Source organism: Corvus hawaiiensis, chromosome 6 (assembly GCF_020740725.1).
Source record: "Corvus hawaiiensis isolate bCorHaw1 chromosome 6, bCorHaw1.pri.cur, whole genome shotgun sequence".
Lineage (NCBI taxonomy): Eukaryota > Metazoa > Chordata > Aves > Passeriformes > Corvidae > Corvus > Corvus hawaiiensis.
The window spans coordinates 57,648,075-57,660,000 of NC_063218.1; the positions used below are offsets into that span (position 1 = coordinate 57,648,075).

General features: G+C 55.9%; 1 protein-coding gene across 20 annotated transcripts in view; it reads left to right on the plus strand.

Moving 5' to 3' along the window:
• The first annotated feature begins 1,623 nt into the window (after positions 1-1,623).
• PAX6 (paired box 6) overlaps positions 1,624-11,926 on the plus strand; it is a 25,677-nt gene continuing 15,374 nt past the window's right edge. For 8 of the 20 annotated variants that reach the window (XM_048307012.1, XM_048307013.1, XM_048307019.1 and 5 more), the window contains exon 1: positions 11,792-11,835. Coding sequence is in view for 12 of the 20 variants with exons in the window: in XM_048307006.1 (XP_048162963.1) it covers positions 11,787-11,835 (49 nt within the window). In the remaining 8 variants the exon portion in view is untranslated. The other 12 variants (XM_048307002.1, XM_048307009.1, XM_048307008.1 and 9 more) reach the window with 8 other exon arrangements.

Here is an 11,926-nt window from a genome sequence, read left to right on the forward strand (position 1 = left end):
GGCGGGGGCGGGGGGCGGCCGCTGCCCCCGGACACTCCCGCCCGGTCCGAGGTGACACCGGGTCTGTCCGGGCCCCCCCCCCCCTCCACGGAGCGTCCCGAGGCAGCTCCCGGCACGGAGAGGAGGCCGCCCCCGGGGTCCCGCCTGCCTCCAAGCTCAGCCTTTGCAGGGTTTCCCCCCCCCCATCCTTTATTACTTTAATTTTTTTTTTTTTTAGGCGACCTCTCGGCCGAATACGGACTTTGTTCCCAACGCTCCCCCACCTTCCTGCCTTGCTTCCCTCTCTCTATTTTTTTTTAGGCGTTAAAAAGGCAAACAGAGCGCTCTGGCGCTGGCGAGGGGCTGTTTGCCTGCCTCCGCCGAGGCCTGGCCAAGCAGACTTGGCTTCACGCCTGAGCAGTTTCTGGAGAGCGGCGCGCTGGAGAGCAGGGGAGGCAGCACCTGGCCCTGCTTTAGGAGCCATCTCCTTTTATTGACAGCCAGATAAGCAGGCGGGAGCCGTGGTGTTTCCAACGCTTCCCTGGAGGACCCTGCCGGGTTGCAGGGAGCCGCAAGCCCCTTAATGGCAGCGGCTCCAAACGCGCCGCGAAACCCCTTCCTGGCAGCGCCCCCGGGGCCGTCGCTACCTGCCAACGCGCGGGACTTGCGCGGCCCGGCCAAGTAAGGGACAGGGTCACTCGGGATCCGAATGGGATCCCTGCCCCGGGTGGGTCCCTGACCCGCAGAGCCGGAGCAGGGGCCGGAGCAGCACCCCTGCACCCCGCAAAGCGCCCTCCCCGCACCCCCCGCCAGAGCCTCCTCCTAATGGATCCGGCAGCCCCTGCCGCATCCCAGTCGGGCGGCAGGTTCATGAAACATTTAAGTGCAGTTCAATAAAACTATCGGCGGCGGGGGGGCCTCTTTGCTGATGAATTATTTACCCTGACAAGTGTGTGCAAATGACGGCCTCTCCCTCCCGTTCTAATGGGAGAGGGCGCGCACGGAGAGCCCGGCCAGGGCCCGCCGGGCCCCGATCACCCGCAGAGGTGCCACGGCGCAGGCGGGCTGCCGGGGCGGGCCGCGCTCTGCCCTCACGTCTCGCAGGGGCCAGCACCCCACTCCGGCAGGAGAGCTGAGGGCTTGGGGGCCACAGCGTTTCCGAGGAGACACGGGGGCAGGTTTTGGGGGCCTCCTTTTCCCCATGCAAGAGTGTCCCCCCTTCGGAGCGCGTTTCAGAAGGGACAAAGCCAAACGTCAGCCTAAATCTCGGCCTGGCAGGCCGGGGATAGGCCCGGCTGCCGGCAGTGCTGGGCTGGGGCGAGCCGTCGGGCCGCAGACCCCGTTTGCCGGGAGGCAGCGAGAGGAGGCAGCGACCCCGCCGCTGCCCAAGGGTGCTCCGGTCCAAGGGAGTCCCGTCCCGCGGCCGAGCCCCGGGTGGGGCGAGGCGGGGCCGGGCCGGGCCGGGCCGAGCCCACCGACGGGGCGGGCGGGGTCCGGGCTCGCGCCGTTCGCGCTCGTGTCGCCTAAAATGTCTCATTAGCTAACTACTGTCCGCCGTGACGTCACCGGGGCGGCCCAGCCAATGGGGGAGGCGCTGGCGTGGATATTAAGGGAAAGTTAGTGCAAAGGCAGCACCCCTCTTTTGCTGTCATTGACATTTAAACTGTGTGGCAGGTTCTTGCGTGGAAATTGGCGACCGGAGCCGCCAGGTACCTCCTCCCGGCCGCGGGACCGCCGCGCCCGGACCCTCCGCTCCCGCTGACAGGTAACGTCTCCGCACGCCCCCTGCGCCACGGGCCGCTCCCGGCCGCCGGCCCGACGGGAGGGGCCGGGCACCCCGACCCGGCACCCTCGCCCCGCGGGGAGAAGGCGAGGAGAGCGGGCCGGAGCTCCGCACAACAGGTGGGCGTGGGAGGAGGGGTGGGAGGGAGAGGCTCCGGCCGCTGCCCGCCCGTCGGAGGGGGCGCCCCGGGGCGGAGGGGGTGGCCGGCGGTGGAGCCGTTTCCCAAACTTCCCCCCGCGCGGGCGGTGCGGCCCCCTCCCCTCCCCCCGCCCCGTGACCCGGGCCCCGCTCCCTCGCCGTGACCCGTCTCAGGTGGCGGGGGTAGCCGCGGGTTACCGCGCCCCTTGGAGGACCCCGCTCGGCTCCCCTCGGGCCCTGGAGCGGCCGGCTCGGCCTCCGGCCCCCGGGCCGAATGGACGGGACAGGAGCGGGACATGGAGGGTCCGGGCCGCACGGCTCCGCGGAGGGCCGCGCAAAGGAGGGCTGCCGGCGGGGCTGCGGGAGGCGAACCGGGGCGAGCTGCCGTCGGGGGCCGAGTCCCAGCCGCCCTTCGCCGCGAAACGCCGGCGGCTCGCCGGTCGCCGAGGAGGCTCGGTTGCCCTGCTCGTGTTGGAAAGGTCCGGTCGCCGAGAGGCGACCACCTCTCTGCCCCCAAACTCGGGCTTGTCTTCCTAGCCCTGGGTGCGTCTGCTAAATCAGGGCGTCAGTGGGAAAAGAGTGGTACCCTATAAAGGCCGTTCTTCCTCCGAAATAACACTAAACAAAATAACAGCGTAAAACCTAAAACACCGCTTACCTTTCTTCGAGCATCTCCAAATACTCCTTACGGTGCGTTAGTGGGAACGCTCCCTGTGACGCTTCACCATAATATACCGGTAAATGGACATTCTCCTTCAGTAATAAATCAAACACCATCTATCTCAGATCCTCCTCCCTAATTAGAGATGTTTATTGGAGATGGTGTTTATCCAGCTGTCATGCCGAGAAAAAGCTGTGACATAATTACCTCTGACCAGATAGTCTCTTATATGCATATCTCGCTGACATATAAAGGAATCGGATTGCATTAAAAAAATGACAAGATCAAATGTTGAATTTAGCCGATATAATAATATTTCTGGTCATTAAATTAATTGGAATCCAACTTTTAGGCTCTCCAAATCATGAATCTTGCTATTTAAACTTTTTTTTTTTTTTAGCAATTAAATGAGAGGCTCTACCAAAAGGATGGGCAGAAGGAAATATGCCCTGCAAACTTGCCGCGATAAATCAAATACGCCAGCTAAAAGAAAAAGAGCCCTCGACCCCTCAGCCTAATAACACAATTGACGTGAATATGAGGAGTTTCTCTGTCGGTTCCTCGTGGTTTGCCAAGTTGAGGTTTTGCTGCTAATTCGGGAGGCCAGAAAGGTCCTAGATGGGAGAGAGGCGAGAGCGGGACACCCCCTTAATGCGTTATTTTTAACCCCCACACCTCGGCGGGGCCAGCGCGATGCTCCTTCATTTGCTTTCGTGGCTTTGGCAGCACCTGCGGAACCATCTGCGTGGGGCTGCGAACGAGCCCTGATAAGCTCCGAATTACTGTGTAATTGAAAATATATTTTTGGGAAAGCCTGGTTTTACAAATATCAAGGGTGTAGGCTTTTGATCCTTTCTGCTGCCTGTGTTCTCCAGTTGCTAATAAAACTCGCATTGAGCTCCTTAGTGGCTTGATTAACAGGCAGATTAACTGTTACTGGGGTTTTGAACAGCTTGTCCCAATCAATAGCATTTAAAAAGCCCGTCAGGATGCGCTAAGCTTTCACCCCCCCGTTCTTTTCTGAAGGCTTTTCGAGCGGGTCTGGTTGCATGACACTTTTCCCATATTTATAATCAAAAGCTTTCTCGTAAAGAAAGATGTATGTTCGTCTTCCAGTTTCAGAGCGACTCCGGCAAGGTCCAGAAAGCCTTCTTTTAGCCTGCCATGCGAAGCTGTGCCTCATGCAAAAGGCCAACATAAAAGAGGTTAAATCGATTCCAAACTTTTTGCAGATTGTTTATAAACTAGAAAAGCTCCACTTAACTCAGTGTCCTGTGCATTATAGGTTTCAAACACTGTCTCTACATATACAAACAGGCATTAAGTGTCCTGAAGGCAAAAGCATTGTAGTCTAAGACGTCAGGATTTGTGTATCTCTTCAGTTTTAGACCGAACTGGACATGAGGACTTTAAGCATTTTTCTGGGTATTAAAAAAGGTAGTTTGCAGCCCAGATATTAATACAACGAGACGATACTGGAGTTTCTAACTCAGCACTTTCTGCCTTCAACACCTAACAAAATACGAAAGGGAAGCAAACGCTCCTGTTTAATACAATTCAATACCCAGGCACGAGATCATATTTAAAAAGTGAAAATTATTTTAATCAGGAAAAACAAACAAAAAGGCGCGTCTTGCCACGTACAATAGTTACTTACCTTTGGTTTTTAAACCATTTTTATATTACGCCCATTTTTTTCTTTTTGTTTGGAATAGTTAAGCAAAAAAAAAAAAAAAGAAGTGGGGGGATAAAAAAAAAAAAAAAAAAAAAAACAGATGCAGAAAAATGCTAGTTACATTAATCCTGTGCGGATTTTAAAGTAGAAATCTTCAAAGAGTGCCTAAGTCCATGCCGAGGGCCAGGGCAGCGGCCGCGGGGTCTCACGGCCGCGGGGTCCCACGGCCGCGGGGTCCCACGGCGCAGCCCTCGCCCCGGGAAAAGGGTAAAGGGGGGGCGGTCTGCGCCTGCAGGAGGGCAGGGCTTTGGGGAGAGGGGAACGCGGAGCACCTCACAGCACTGCTGCTCCTCTCCCCCAATTACAAAGGCGAGCGGAGTAATTTTAAAAGTGGAAAACACACTTTCAAAAAATAAAAAAAAAGAAAAAAAAAGAAAAAGAAAGGGAAGAAAAGGAGGGAAAAAAAAAAAAAGAAGGAAAAGGAAAACCAGGCCGACCGGGCAGGGAGGGAGAGCGGCGAGTGGCAATCTGCTAGATGGAAAAAGCAAAAGCAAAGCGTTTCCTTGGGAGGTATCCAGGCACGGCAGTCCCGACAGGTCCTGCTGCCCCCGGCGGGGCACGACTGCCGGGAGCGCCGGGGCCGAGGGCCGGCCGCTCCCGCGGGGGGCGGACACGGGGAGCGGGGGCGGCGGCGGCGGGGCCTGAGCGGGGCCGGTCCCGCACGGCCCCTCCGCTGCGGGCGGAGGTAAAATGGCGGCGCGGGGCCGGGCCGGACCCCGCGGGGCTCCGTGCCGGGACAGCCCCGGCCCGGTGGGACGCGGCGGGGCTGAGCGGCCCCGCTCCCACGCGCGGCCCGTCCCGCCCCGCTGCTCTTTCTTCCTCCCAACTTTGGCTCGGGGCTCCCGCTCCGGCGGCGCCCCCCCTCACCCCGCCGTGACGTCACCGCCTCACCCCTGCCCTCCCCTCCCCGCACAGGGAGGGCTTTTTTATTTTTTGGCTGGGTGGGGGCGTTAAAAGTTTTTTTGGGGGGAGGGAACACAAAGCCCGCGGCGCCCGAGGGGAAAATAGCAACAAGATTACGGCTGCTTTATTCTGGCGAGGAGGCGTAAGAAGGTGCTAATCCAAGGGATGGCTAATTGAGAGCTTGTAAAAATGATATTTGCCTGCAATTTCGGACAAAGTGGTTTTTCTCTTTCCCCCCTTTAACGCCCTGTGGACAAGAGTAAAAAAAAAAAAAAAATCGCTCATTTGCTAGAGAGGGAGTGCAACAGGGAAAAAACCCCTACAACACCAACAACAAAAAGAGCCGGATAAAAAAAATCAAAAGCCACGGACACTACTGACTTCACTCCAGAAAAAGGACTAGATCCCGGGTTTTAAAATCTCTTTGGAGCCTCCGAGATTGGTGCGAGCTTACAAATCGCAGCCTCTTTCTCTCGCCCGCAGGATGCGTGCGGCGGGACGCCCGGCCTCGGCCAGCGGCAACTAGGAGGGGACCGGCTGCTCCGCGGGACGGCTCGCCGGGACTCAGCGACCCTGGAGGGCGGACACACGGGACACAGGTTCGTACTTCATTTTGGGCTTTGTTTCTCCTCTCTTCTGTCGCTCTGAAAATTTTCCTCGGTGCCCCTGGAATGATGTCTGGGCACGGGCAGGTTAACTCGGTGGCAGATGTTACTTTGGAAAAGTTTTGAGGAAAAGTAGGTGAGTTGAGCGCGGGGAGCAGGGGGCTGCCGGGTGAGGGAGGTCCTTGCCCGAGCCCCTGGTGTTGGCAGAGCCCCCCTTGGGGTGCCCCGCAGCCCCACGGCCGGGCTGCCCTTACCTTCAGAGGGGATCCCATCACACCCAAATGCGCCCGTGTGTCCACCGCGATATTCGGCCCCGTTTCTATAAAAACGCATGAGTCGGGACAAAACTCGATACAAAACAAGCCCCGCAGGCTGACTTAGGCCTGACCAAGGCGGCAGAGCCCCTCGCTGCTGCAGGTGGGGTCGGCTGGATCCCGGGGCCTCTCTGCCTTCCCCGCATCCTCCGAGGAAAGGCTTTGCTTGGGCCGTTCCCAGGTTGGAGAAAGGGCCGGGGGGAGGGTGCCCACCTCAGCCCCTGCCTCCCGGGCCTCCCCACCGGGCGCGGAGCGGAGTGGTCACCGCGGCACCCCGGCGTCGGAGGAAGGGTAGGGAAGGGAGCGGCGGAGGGACAGGCAGCAGTCTCTTAAGAGCCCATTTTGTGCTATTAGGGAGCGGTGGCAGCTTCTCGGCGGGACCGGGGATGACAGTGCATGACGGCCGGGCAGCCCATTATCCCGCTCCCATTGAGGCGCCCTTTCACTCACATGCAAACTCCTTGGCAGAGTCGTTTGTCTCCTCATTGTACTTTATTTAAGAATGCAATGGTTGTCAGGGCTCTTATTCAATTTCAAGATACTTTATTGATGAGCTTTGACTTTTAGCACTTTTCACATGTCAAGAGAAGTCAAGTGTATGCGGCTACGACTTCATTTTATGCTTTGCGCGTTCATACTCTCCACTTTCCGCGGTGGCTCTTGGAATTTCTTTTTCCTGTCTCTTCTCCTTCTTCCCTTTCTCTTCCCCAAGCCTTTTTTTTTTATTGTTTTTCCCGATGAAGACCTCCCCTTCCCCCTCCCCCTGGACCACTCGCCATAACCGATTGGGACACCCTGAGCTCGGACTGGTGCTCCCAGTGTAACCTTAAATGCATGCGCTGAGGGGTTGCTTTAGAGTTTACTGAGGTGTGTCTTAATAGTCCGGCATTCAACAAATGTACTTGTGGTGTGTGGTCAGAGCAGCAAAGTCATTTACTTACTTTCCCTCTTGAGTTTCTGGCAGCCAGTGAAGGGGGTCCCTTGCAAAAGGAGAGGGAAGGAGGGGGGAGCCTCTTCGGAAGGGCACAAAGCGGCAGCACTGCCCAGCGCCCGGCTCTGCCCTTCTCCAACGCCTCCGTGGCATCTCTTTAAAAAAAAAAAAAAAATCAGACCGGCAGCCCTTAGTCAACAAATGGCACGTGGGAGAAGTTGGTGAGTGTTTGGTAAAGGACTCTTCAGGGCCTTTCACAAGAGCCCTCAATACACAAAGTAAATGGTGTATTTGCTCTGCTCTTTCCCGGCCGGGCAGAGCCTCCCGCTCCCAGAGCCGGGAGCGGGGAAGGGGGGCTGCGGCCTCGGGGAGCTCCGGGCGATTCACCGCTGACAAAGCGCCTGTCTCCCAAATATTTATGTCTTTACCATTTGAATGTTATTTTCCCCTTATCTCCATTGTCGGACTGGAGCGAACTGTTTAAATGCAAATTGATCTCCCCCCCCGCCTCCTCCGCCATCACCACCGCCACCGCGGCCCCCTCCCCCAGCCCGACCTGAGGACGCGGCTGTCCCCGGGGCCGGCTGCGGCGAGCGGGACCGGGCCGGGCCGGAGCAGCGGGGCCGGAGGAGCGGCCCGGCCGAGCGGGGCCGGCGCGGGCTGCGGGCGGCGGCGCCGGGCCCTGCGCATTCATATTCAAACGCCTGGGCCAATTGGGCCGGGGCGGGCGGCGGCGGCCAATGGGCGGCGGGGAGGCGCTGGCGGCGCTTTGCATACGGCGATATTCGGGTGGGAGCGGGCGGCGTTTGCACGTTGCGGAGTGATTAGTGGGTTTGAACCGCCGGCCGCCGCTCCGCCGCATTTCCCGCTCGGGTCCGGGCGCAGGGAGGAAGTGTTTTGCTGGAAGATGATGACAGAGGTCAGGCTTCACTAATGGGCCAGTGAAGAGCAGTGGAGGCGAGGCAGAGACCAAGGCACACACACATTAATACACTTGAACCATCACCAATCAGCATAGGTGTGCTCTGCCTCTCTCTCCCCACTTCACTCACACACTCTTTTATCTCTCGCTCTCCAGTCACTGACAGCCCATTTTATTGTCAATCTCTGTCTCCTTCCCAGGAATTCAAGATCACACAACCAGCAGCTTCAGTGGAGAAAAACTATTTTGCTGGCAACTCTTTTTAAAGCACCATCATTTCAAATCAGTGCGCTGTTAAACTATTGACAGGAGCTTTGACAACAAGACAGGATGCCTCATAAAGGTGAGTCTGTTCATTTATTCTCCCAACTTCTCCCTCCTTGCATTTTAATATTTAGGCAGGGCTCTCTCTCTTTCACCCCTCCTCTCTCTCTCACTCTCTCTCTCTCTCTCATATTCCCATTTGCATTCCGGAGAGCTTCCCAGGGAACTTTCCAGCCCAGGAGCTCACAAACTTTCTGCCTTTCACATAAGCCCGTGTCCTCTGGAAAAGCTAAAGCATCTGACTCGGAAACCAGTGCCAACACCAGCAGCAATAATTCCCACGCAGCGTTTGCTGGCCAGGGAAAGCACAAGTGCCGGTGTCTGTGGTGCCGACGCTGCCGGTACCCGGCTCGTAGGGGCGGCGGGACCCGAGCTGAGCTCCGGCCCCACGCCACGCCGCGTGGGAGGGAGAGAGGGAGGCAAGCGGTGCCTCGTTGCCCCCCGGGGCGGCCCCGTCCCTGACTTCTGCTTTGTGTTCTGCGGTCTCGGTTAGGGAAGGCTCACCCCTGATGGTAGAGAAAAACACAGAGCGAGCGGCCGGGAGAGTTGCATGGGGAAAAAAAAATAAATAAAAATAACCCATATCCTAGGCCAAGTCAGCTCCCAGGCGCGGTACAGGCGGGGAGCTGAGCGGAGCTGAAGGGCTGTCAGCTTTAATCAGCCACCCGGGGATCTTCCCAACTTGTCCCTAGTGCCGGCAACTTTCCCAGCTCCGGCGCGGGAGAAGCGCCGGGGGCGCGGAGCAGCCCGCACCGAGCACGGCGGGCCCCGCCGGCCGCTCCGCACCACGCCGTCCCTGCTCGGCACCGGGGCTCGCCGTGCTCCGGCTTTGGGGAATTTTTTTTTACTCCCTCTATAAATTGATATGCCTTAATTGTTTTTTTAATTTAAAAACCCTTAACATCTCTTATTTCTATAAGAGCCCCTTTGATCCACCTCTGCAATCCCCCACTACAGCAAAGCTTTTCTTTTTTTTTTTTTTTTTAATTTTTAAGAAGTTGCAAACTCTTCACCATGCAAGAAAAAAAATAATATTTGCTCCAGCGAAGGGCAACAATAAACTTGATTCCTTTTTTCCTCGCAAGTGCAATTGCAAAACAAATCTGGGTTTGAATTTAACCTTGTAACGCTTTGCACGGAGGGTTTACATGGGCGTGCAGAGCAGGAATAATTTCTGGAAAGTTTAAAAACAAACTTTCTCGAATGATTCAATGTACCTGGCAGAGCCTGTTTTGGAAAACGACAACAACGTACTAGAGAAGAAAAGTGACTGCATCTTCTCCATCTTAGGGGCATAAAATAATAAAAGTGGGCCTTAACAATAAATGTTTATAGCTGCTGACCTTCACCAACAACTCATCGCGAACCGATTCGTTTTTCTTTTTCACGTTTGCTCCGGGAACGCGAAACTTTGCCCTTAACGTCTAATTACGGTTTCACCGGGAGAGGGGGAAAAAATGCTCTCTGCCATGAGATTATATGAAGATTTCGAGATTAAAAACCGAGTTGCAGATTAGGCCCGGCCTATTAGGACACGGCAAATTGCATCCCAGTTCTCGGAGGGAGCCGGCCGAGTCCCGCGGGCCCGGTGGTGTCGGGGGTCCTGCGGGGTAGCAGCGAGTGCGGGGCACGGCAGGAGAAGGCGATTTCGCGCTCGTGTTGCGGGGCCGGCGGGCCTGGCCGGGGCTGCCCGGCCGCTGGCTGGAGGCGGTGGCGAGTTGCTGAGCAGACACACAGCTCCTTGCCCCACGCCTCCTCTTACCTTGCTGAAGACCTTGGTTACCCTCGCCCTCTATTGTAAACTGCTTTCGGCTGTGTTTGGGTTTGTTTTGTTTCGTAGCTTTTTTTTTTTTTTTTTTTTTCCCCTCCTGCTTTTTCCCCCTTCTTTTCTTTTAAACCCACTCAGTGTCATTTCTGAGGTCCGTGCGGGCAGAGCTGAGTGCTGGAAGTTTACTGGTGCCTTTTTGGAGGGCTTCTTTCACCCCGTAGGCCCCGTGTTTATGATTTGTGCATGAAACATGGGAGGAAATTGTGTCTGGAGTAGTGTGTTTCCCGTTCGGTGTGTGCCTATGCAGACGTGTTCGGTGTATTAAAGGGATGACTTCACGTTCAGTTCAGCTGAAGGAGATATCACCACATCTCCATTGAAGTACAGTGTAGCTTGCTCTGCTGCTAATCAGGTAGCTCTCCAAAGAGCAGTAAATATTTACCAGTTAAAGTCTTCATGCTGCGAGAAAGTACTTGTTTGACGTTTATTTTTATGGATTTAAGATTACTAAAAGCTACTTAATAAATTATACCATGGCTAGTCCTGAATGGGGAAACGTGCCTCTTTGATTTCTCCATCATATGCAGGAAGAGTAAAATTAATATTCATTATAGGCGCAAAAGAAAGAGAATGAGTATTTTTAGGCGAAAAAAAGGGAGAGAAAATGAAGGCTGCGACTATTTCATTATTTTACCTCCTTTTTTTTAAGCAACCCCCTTGAATGGGCTCTTTATTGTAATTGTCCCTCCCCAATTGAGCACCCCACTGAGCTGTTGTATCTTTTTACAACCCCTAACAACTCGCACCAGTAACACAATTACTGCCAGATATTTATAACGAGAAATTACTTTTCCATTTTCACCCGCGACGATTTTAAATAAATACATGGGGACGCATAAATAAATAAATAAGTGGGCCGGGGGGTGGCGGGGGTGGAGAGGGAAGGAGGGAGGGAGGGAAGGAAGGTGGCGAGAGGAGGAGAGAGGGAGTAGTGGAAGGAAGGAGAGAGGGAGGGAGGGAGCGAGCGAGCGAGGGAGCGAGCGAGCGAGCGGGGGGGGTGGGGGGGAAGGCGCTGGGGACTGTCCAGGCGCTGGGTCAAGGCAGGCACTAATGAAGGGAGAAGGGGCTTGTTTCTCTGCTCTTTGTAAGTTGGAGGGTTGTTGGTCCGTTGAGTTGGGAAGCTGCGCGGCTGGTTAAGGAGCCTGGGTTTCTGCACTCGGGGTTTGGGTAGAGGAGCAGAATGGAAGCCATTGTTCGCTTTCTGTAGGCTTTGTTTAACAGTTCTCACCCCCTCCTGTTCTTACTTTTTAAAGCAGTGAGGCGAGGTAGACAGCGTGTGTCACAGTACAGTGAAAAAGGGGAAGATCTAAAGACCAAAAAAGAAGTTAATCACAAGACGGGGAGTTTGGGGGAGAAAAAGTTGCTAGTGCCGCGCGGAAAGGGGGAAAAAAAAAAAAAAAACTCGAGGAAATACCCGGAGGTAAAAATGGAGCCCCGCTCCCAACACACAGGGCAGCCGGCGGAGGGTTCCCCCCGCCATCCCCCCCCTCGCCGCCGGTGCCCGCGCAGCCCCCGCGCAGCGCCGCCCGCCCCGCTCCGCTCCGCTGCGCTCCCCCCGGGCCGCGTCCCGCCGCCCCGCACACCTTCTCGGCGTCGCTCCACACTTTTTAATGTACTTCTTCTGCTTTGTCCTAGAGGGAAGACTTTAACTAGTGACACGCAGATGTGCGAGTCCCTAAATTGTATGAGAGGACAGTCCACCCCGCTTTCAGGCAAGTTTAAAAACATGACTTCGGACTCTCTTTGTGATTGTTGTCGCTCCACTTAATACACCACCTCAGCGAAGAGCACTAACGACGAGGC